Source organism: Triticum dicoccoides, unplaced genomic scaffold (genome assembly GCF_002162155.2).
Source record: "Triticum dicoccoides isolate Atlit2015 ecotype Zavitan unplaced genomic scaffold, WEW_v2.0 scaffold55569, whole genome shotgun sequence".
NCBI lineage: Eukaryota > Viridiplantae > Streptophyta > Magnoliopsida > Poales > Poaceae > Triticum > Triticum dicoccoides.
The window spans coordinates 2,475-10,938 of record NW_021281652.1 but is presented as its reverse complement, the minus strand read 5'-3'; the positions used below and the strand labels follow the sequence as shown (position 1 = coordinate 10,938).

The window sequence follows — 8,464 nt, the reverse complement described above, 5'->3', positions numbered from 1 at the left end:
TCTAAGGAGGAAACCGATAGGAAAAGTCGCTTGGGAAAAATCAGGTGGACGATGACCATCGAGTGAGGATAAGGTGGAGAGAGCTCTGTACATAAACCCTTCGGCTGTGTTTGATAGCAAATGATGAAATAAATTGAAATATCGAAAACTGAAGTAATTTTGCCAGTAGGTATGAGATACTATGGTTTCATCAAACACAATATTTTAGAGTATTACGATATATAGAACTTGTTTAGTTGTTGTCGCACACTACTATAAATTTTGTTGCCTAGCCACTGTGTTAGCAGTGCAAACACAAGCAGCTAGCTGGCTGTTTGAATATTTTTTTCTGTTGCATTCAACTAATCTGCCATACACATACAGCTACCTAGCATATAGCTTACTGTTAGCAGGGTAAACACGCCTAGCTGGCTTCTTTACAATTTTCGGTGCGTTATTCCCGGCAGCTAGCTACGTCCTTACCTTACCATACGCACGCATAAGAGCATCTCCAGCCGCGTCCCCAACAAGGGCCCCCAGACGACTTTTCGGCCGCCGCCACCAAAAAATCGGCCCAGTCGCGCCCCCAGGGGCCCATTTTTCGTCGGCTCGGACCGAAATTGGCGCCGGCGGACCCAACCCGAACCCGGCGCGCTGGGGGGCGCTCGGGGGCGCCGGGCGAATCGTTTTTGGCGCGAAAGCGCCAAGTGGCAGCCGCGTCGTTGGGCAGCCGCGTCAGCGACACCGCCCGCCTCGTCTTCCCGACGCCTCGGTTTCCCACGGGGAATCAATGGCAAGGCCGTCGCCGGTCAGCTTTTCCATTGATTCCTCTCACGGGCGGCGCATCACGGGGCGGCGCGCCGACGCCTCCCCTCCCTCGGCTATATATGGTCTCGCTCGCCTGCGTTGGAGTGCCACCCCCAGTCCTCCCTCTCCCGCCGATCTCTTCTCCCCAGCCACTCCCTCTCCCCGATGGCCGAGCGTTTCCCCGGAGACGAGGCGGCGGCCAACGGCTTCAGCCGCCGTTCGCTCCGTGAACAGGAGTCCTGGCTCCTGTTCCAGGCGAACATCCCGGCGTCGCCGGACATGCGCGCCGGGACGACGGGCTGGAGGCTCAGCAATGGGGGAGTGCCCATTCCCCCGTTGCCCGACGCCGTCACCAAGCCATCGTACTTCGCCGACGAGGTCGAGATCGCGCGCGCCTCACTCACCGACGCCGAGCGCTCCCTTCCCCAGTACGCCGCCGACAACAACGCGGCTTGGGCGGCGTACTTCGAGCGCCGCCAGCAGCAACGGCTGGCGTCCACCAACGGGGCGCCGGTGGTCGGCACCAAGAACAGCGAGGGGCGCCACCTCTGGTGGGGCGTCCCCGGCCGCACCTTCGACGGCGTGCTGGCGCACCTCGAGGACGGCAACAACCCACCGTTGGCGTACCCCCCGGTGAGGACAGCCGCCCCGACGCACCGCCGACGCGACGGGCAATGGGCGCCGGGGAGGTTCGGCTCCTCCTCCTCCTCTTCCTCGTCGCGTTCTTCCTCCCACTCCTCCGGCACTCCATCGCTGCTCGACGTCAAGGCCGAGCCCGCGGCGGAGACACCGCTCGGCCGGCGTACACGCAGCGCCGGCATTGTCATCAGCGAGGGCGGCCGGCGCGCCTCCTCGTCAGCTCCTCCCCCGCGCTTCGTCAAGCCGAAGACGGAGCCGGGTCTCGCGCCGGTGAAGACGGAGCCGGGGCTGGCTCTGGTGAAGACGGAGCCGGGGCTGCTGGCGCCGGTGAAGGCGGAGCACGGCGAGGTCGAGCTCGACGACGACGCGGCCCTTGAATGGGCACGCCAAGACTCCCTGAAGATGGCGAGGGAGCGCCAGAGCGCCGCCCTAGAGCGCTTCGCGCAGCGCCGCCTAGGCCGCGACGAAGACGGCGTCGTCATCATCGACGACAGCGACGACGACGATGACGCGCCGCCGCCGCCGCCACCAGCCGGGGAGGGGTCCAGCAGGGGCGCCCGAGTCAAGGAGGAGAAGGTCGACGATGACGGCGACGACGGAGACTTCTCTGCCTTCAACAAGTTTTTTTGACTAGTTTTTATATGTAATGGCATATTTTAGCCCAAATTTGCGAATATAAAAGCCCATATTTACCGAGAAGTGGCGTGTTTCAGCCCAAGTTTGTCTTTTTTTTTCACGCCTGGGGCCGGCCCTGGGGGCGGCGGCTGGGGGCCAACTCACCCCTAGACCCACTTTTTACGCCGGGTCATCCCAGGCGGCGATTTTAGGCGCCCCTGTGGGGCCAACGGCTGGAGATGCTCTAAGAACAGGAGAATGCAAAAACTGAACAGCAAGGTACGTACTAACCATCCACCACAAGGCACGTACCCAGCCTAGCTAGCTCGTTTCTTTCCCTTGCTCTGTTTTAAAAAAAGAGGTCCAAGGTTCTTTTTTATATGCAGAGAAATTACTACAGTTTTAAGAATACTCTAGTTTTAATAATACAATATTTAGTGCTAACCAAACAGGTCACAATAAATAAAACTATGATATTTGAAAAAACTACAGTATTTTTAGAATACTTAGAAAATACTTTACTATCAAACAGGGCCTTTGTTTTTATCTGAAATGAAAAAGGGAGTGCTCGTGCCGGTTCCTCAAGAAAAAGAAGTGGAGAGAGAGAGAGAGTAGCCCCACAAAAAACACGTGGAGTATGAAGGAGGCGGTCAACGTTTTGCTAAGATCCAGATCCTGCAACAAACTAGTTGCTGTGGTGGGGAAGATTGCAACAATGGCTCAGTTGCGATATACTTAGACTATGTAAATAGGTTGATCCCCAAGTTAACGGATCAAAATCAGATTTGACGCCCACATAGACGGCGCGCGTCATTATCAGTCAGATGAAGGCAAGCGTTTCCCTTCTTATAAACTGTCCAACTCAAACAAGGTATGAAAAGAAAACAAGTATCACAAAAACTGAAGGAGTCCGAACGAACATAAACAGACTAATTGCAACAACTCAAACAGTAAATCTTACCGTAGTCCGGATCAAACGCTCGCAAGTCAAGGTGGCAGAGGCGGCGCAAACACGCAATCTAATCGACCGCCCCGTACGTGATTCTGATTCATCGTCCTCAAGCTAGCCCTGCCCGACGCTAGGCCAAATCACCGAGCCGCCGCAAAACGCCCTGCCCCGACCGATTCTTGTAGTCGGTAGCAACCAAGGCCGTTGGACGTAAGGCAATGCCGCGGAAGTACTGGAAGCCGCGGGGAGGCCCTGGATGTGTGGCGCCCGCGCCGGAGCTTCACTGGAAGGCCCTAAACCCTAACCCCGTCCCTGCGGAGGTCCCCGAGTGCTCCCGCTCCCGCGCCGCCGAGGTGTCCGATGACGACGCCTTTGTGGACGTCCCCGCCACCGCTGAGGATGCTGTCGTGGAGGAAGAAATAGCAACAAAGCTGGTGGGGATTCACATGGAGTTGAGTCAGGAGGAGCTGCGCGCTAACCATCAGATGCAGGAGGACGAGGTGATGTCTCACTTTTCTTTTCTCTCTTTCTTTCAGACTCGGGGATGCATGCATGATCTTGCTCTTTCAGTACTGTATGTAGATGGTAAAGCATAGTTGAGTAGCTAGCTTCATGGAAATAATAACTTCAACTTTATGATTCTATAGTTGAGTAATTTTTAAGGGCCGGTTGTGAGGTCTGGAATTATATTTTTTTCATGTGTGTGAAGTAGCTGGCCTACGTACGCTCATAACAACATTTTTTGTTGTGTTTTGCACACCCAGTCCCAGAGAAGAGATATTCTACCAGTTAAGCCATGCCTGCTTTTGTGTTGATTTCTCATTCTTATTTTGCTGTTATCTTGTTTTTAAATTGGACATATGTTTTTTTTCTCAAATACACCAAAGTGTGTGTGCCTGCTGGCTTTTTAATTGGACATACGTATGGTGATCACTTTTTTGTGTCTGATACAAACTAAATTTAATGTCCAGATATTTGCCTTGGAAGCAATTTTTGGAGACAGCATCGTCATTTTAAACAAAAAAGAAGGTCAACGGTCTTTCCAGGTATGTCCATCACAATTATTATTTTTCCAACCTTATTCTTGCTACTGAGGGCAATTAGGGTTTTAATATGTCAATGTTGTTACGTACACAGGTTCATGTACATATTGAGATACCAGATGATGGTATAGATGTCTCGGCAAGGCTCAACTATGGTACTGGAACATTAAATTATGGGGAAACATGTGATGGTGATGCCTCGGATAATCTTGTTTACAAGTTTAGGGTTGAGCATTTGCCTCCAATCCTGCTAACATGCTACCTGCCTTCGTCCTACCCGAGTCATCAACCTCCCTCTTTCACCATCTCCACCGAATGGCTGGACACAGTGAAGATTTCATCGTTATGTCAAATGCTTGATATGATTTGGGAAGAGCAGCAGGGCATGGAAGTAATATATCAGTGGGTTCAGTGGCTCCAAAACTCTTTACTTTCTCACCTAGGGTTTGCTGATGAGATAATTTTAAGCAAGGGTGATCTAACCTGTCATGAAGATGGTGGGGATAAGCATGCTTGTCGAGATGATTCTGCACCTGATGTTATAATTACAAGGATTATGAGATATGATGATGATAAGCGTCATGAAGCCTTCTTACATGATATTCATGACTGCATGATATGCTTCAGCGAGTTTCCTGGTAAGTCTTATTTTTCTGCATAGCTGTTTGTAGTGTTATGTAGAGACTTATACTGTAGAGGTCTTGAGCTGTGTTATACTCCCTCTGTAAAGAAATATAACAGCATTTGGATCACTACTTTAGTGATTTAAACGCTCTTATATTTCTTACGGAGGGAGTAATTGACAATGGCCTATTTTGGCTAGTCCCCATTACCTCATGCATTATCCTTATTCTTTGAGTTGACTACATACTACACATGTAACACCATTGCATAGATGGCATATTAGAGATTCTCATTCAGATGCTTTTTTTTTTTGCCTTTGTTCTGAGGGTACTGTCTTTTTTTTGTAATACAATAAAAATTATAGTGCAATGGGGGTATTCATGATGCATGCCATGTCCAACTTGGATATTTTCCATTTAATTTGTTAACCCTTGGTATCTCAATTATTGTTGCTTCTAATTTTAATTCACTACTTAGCTAAATTTTCTAAAAAAAAGTTATTACCTCACAGGTGTCGATTTTGTCACACTTCCATGCCATCATTTCTTTTGCCGGAAATGCATCCAAACATACTGCAAAATTCATGTCAAGGAAGGAACTGTATTGAAGTTGACGTGTCCTGATACAAAATGTGAAGGTGTTGTTTCTCCTCATATATTGAAAACACTTCTGGCGGAGGATGAGTATGAACGTTGGGAAAAACTGCTTCTTCAGAGAACTCTCGATGCCATGAATGATTTAGTTTATTGTCCAAGGTGCGAAACTGCTTGCTTGGAGGATGAAAGTAACGATGCGGTTTGTCCGAGTTGTCTATTCAGCTTCTGCACGCTTTGTACATCCCACCGTCATGTGGGGAAACAATGTATGACCGCAGAGGAAAAAAATCGAAAGTTGGAGGTAGGAGAACTTTATCTCACATCTATTTAGCTTATCTTGGATATGGTTATTAAATTGTGGGGCTGTTTCATTACTACTAATATATATCCACTAGCTAACAGAGAAAATGAGAAATCTAGAAAAGTGATATGGCTTGGAGTGTTTTGAATTATTGCATCGATGCACATGTACTTTTGTTTTTCTATTTACATTTGCTGGATGACTATGATAAAGAGGATTTTGCATTTCGACCAACTTTGGTAAAATGAGGGCAAAATGCACTCTTCCTAGAGACAATTTATTTGTACATATCTCGTGTCATTTTGATCTGTCATGTCTTTAAATGATCTTTTTGTTTGGTGCAGGAACGGCTAAAATCTAGGCAGGAACGCGGTGATCAGAATTTGACAGATGAAGTACTCAGCCTCCAGGCAATTATGAGGGATGCAAAACAGTGCCCACGATGCAAGATCGCTATATATAAGATATCAGGATGCAATAAGATGACATGTTCGAACTGCGGGCATTACTTCTGCTACCAATGTAACTTTGCAATTGTTGGATATGAACACTTCAGGTGAGTTCTCTTTTAGTGATATGTTTTGCCCCCATTGTCGTATATATATGCGCCTTGACAAAGAAGAAACATGGGTTGCTTTCAGACCGGGTGCATGTGATCTTTTTTCTCGGGAGGAAATCCGTAGATGGGAAGCGCGCATGAATCCAGGGAGGGGGCGTGTAGAGGACGCTCCAGCTCCTGCCCCATTGCCTCAAGGACGATATCGTCACCCTTGTCCTACATGTGGTAAAGGAACTCCAAAGGTAACGTGAACTTGTTTTCCTTTTCTTTCATAAAGATATCTGAGACGAGCAACCATAATAATAGTTTATGAGAATGATGCATTTGCCTACCTTTTGTTTTTGAAACTGTGAGTTGCCTCTCTTTTGCATTGAAAAAATCAAACCAAGTGTTTTTTCTTATACAGCTATTCGGGGTCAGTTCATTCGTTGTAAAAGATTTTTTTTGCCATTAGGGCTTTTATTACTCTTTTGTTTGGTGCTTGTACGCAGGTATATGATGATTAGTTTATTTAGACTGCTTATTCCAAATTCAGTTACATATATAACTTGGATCACTCATGACTATGTTATAACTTCGACAAAGAAATTGTTCATTGGCTTCAGCCTGCATGCATGCTTCGAGTGAATTCTTAACTGATTGAAGTTGAGTCTGTCATCACGGCCATTGCCATTTATTATATGACAGCGTTAAACCTTCCAATTGAGGTTCTGGAAAAGACTGATTCTCTTCGGCGTGCTTTCCTTTGGGCTGGTTGTGACAAGGTCACCGGTGGCAAATGCAAGATCAACTGGGAACAGGTCTGCAAGTCCAAGGTCCATGGGGGGCTAGGTATCCTAAATATGAGGAAGTTTGCGTCCGCGCTTCGTATCCGTTGGCTTTGGGCAGAATGGTTGGATCCGGTGAAGCCGTGGGTTCGTTTGGGTAACCCCTGTGATGAGAATGATAAAAACATTTTTGCTGCTGCCACCAAGGTGTTGCTTGGCAGCGGTATTCGTGCTTCCTTCTGGGAGTCTGCTTGGCTAGATGGCATGAGACCCAAAGACATCGCCCCGAAGATCTTTGACCTATCAAAAAGAAAGGGATGTTCGGTTCAGAAGGCTTTGGATAATAACTTCTGGGTCTCTCAAGTCAAAACAGACAGGATCACCTCCGCTACACACCTGACCGAGTTCGTCAACCTTTGGGAGAAATTATCTGTGGTGCAACTCAACCCCGACGTGGCTGATTCTATCTCTTGGAAGCTTTCTAATGATGGCTCTTACTCCGCGTCCTCGGCCTACAAGGTCCAGTTCATGGGCTTAGTTGACTCCAACATGCAACAGTTGGTGTGGAAGATCTGGGCTCCCCCCAAATGCAAATTCTTTGCTTGGCTTGTGATCAATAATAGGATATGGACGGCCGACAGGCTCCAACGCCGGGGATGGCCTAACTGTGATCGCTGCCCCCTCTGCAAGCAAGTTCAGGAAACCGCGGCTCACCTCCTTTTCCAATGCCGCTACACGGTTCGAGTTTGGAAAATGATCAAATCTTGGCTTGGCTTGGTTGATGTGAACCCTACAGCTTGGGTGACGGTCCATTCGGTGAAAGCCTGGTGGAACCTCATTGACTCCAACGCATCGCAGTCTCGACGGGCGATGATGTCTCTTATTATGTTGATCTCATGGGAAATTTGGAACGAGAGGAATGCACGCGTCTTCCGTAACACCGCGGTGCCGGTTGGGGTTCTTGTTGCAAGAATCAAAGATGTTTCAAAGTGTTGGTGCCTTGCAGGGGCCAAATATTTGAGTACTGTAGTGCCACGAGAGTGATGTCTTTGTAATTCGGCCTTTGGCCAAAAACTCTAAACCTTCTTCTTAATCAATGAAAGTGGCAAATCTTTTGCCCAGTTTCAAAAAAAAAAAACTGTGGTTCTTCTTATTGTTTCTTTTCACATCGCACAGCACAAACGCCTCATGATTTGTATGTGTTTACTTTGGTCGCAGATTGGAAACAATAACCACATCTCCTGTGGGTCATGCCAGACAGGGTTCTGTGCATTGTGCCGGAAGACTGTCCACAAAACTTCACAGCATTTTGGTCCCAGGGGATGCAAGCAACACACTCCAGATCGCGACTGACACTGCGATATGCAGCAGAGGCCGGGGTTATCCCCTTTTCGGAGGAAAAAAGGGCCATATGCCCAGCACCTCAACGCAACTACAATTTCCAAAGGTTCTGCTCATGATCTGCATATATATATATACCGTACCCATATAAGGTTACAGCCCTGGCGTTTCCTGCATTTTGCAGGGAGCCTTATTTTCAAGCTCCCAGCTTCTTGTACCGTAGTAAAGAACTAAAGATCAACCT

At 48.1% G+C, this 8,464-nt stretch overlaps 1 protein-coding gene across 1 annotated transcript; it reads left to right on the top strand.

Moving 5' to 3' along the window:
- Window positions 1-3,207: 3,207 nt before the first annotated feature.
- Window positions 3,208-8,242, top strand: LOC119346946 (E3 ubiquitin-protein ligase RNF14-like). The gene is made up of 7 exons (XM_037616006.1): window positions 3,208-3,489; window positions 3,961-4,035; window positions 4,127-4,670; window positions 5,168-5,553; window positions 5,898-6,109; window positions 6,195-6,354; window positions 8,098-8,242. Exons 1-7 carry the CDS (start codon window positions 3,208-3,210, stop codon window positions 8,230-8,232), a joined length of 1,794 nt encoding a protein of 597 aa, XP_037471903.1. The 3' UTR covers window positions 8,233-8,242.
- Window positions 8,243-8,464: the final 222 nt, after the last annotated feature.

Bases quoted from the DNA above. Each gene is read 5' to 3' on its own strand.
- LOC119346946 (XM_037616006.1), top strand. From the start codon at position 3,208: ATGCCGCGGAAGTACTGGAAGCCGCGGGGAGGCCCTGGATGTGTGGCG. The intron at 3,490-3,960 runs GTGATGTCTCAC...TTTAATGTCCAG, and splicing joins ATCAGATGCAGGAGGACGAG to ATATTTGCCTTGGAAGCAAT. The intron at 4,671-5,167 runs GTAAGTCTTATT...ATTACCTCACAG, and splicing joins ATGCTTCAGCGAGTTTCCTG to GTGTCGATTTTGTCACACTT.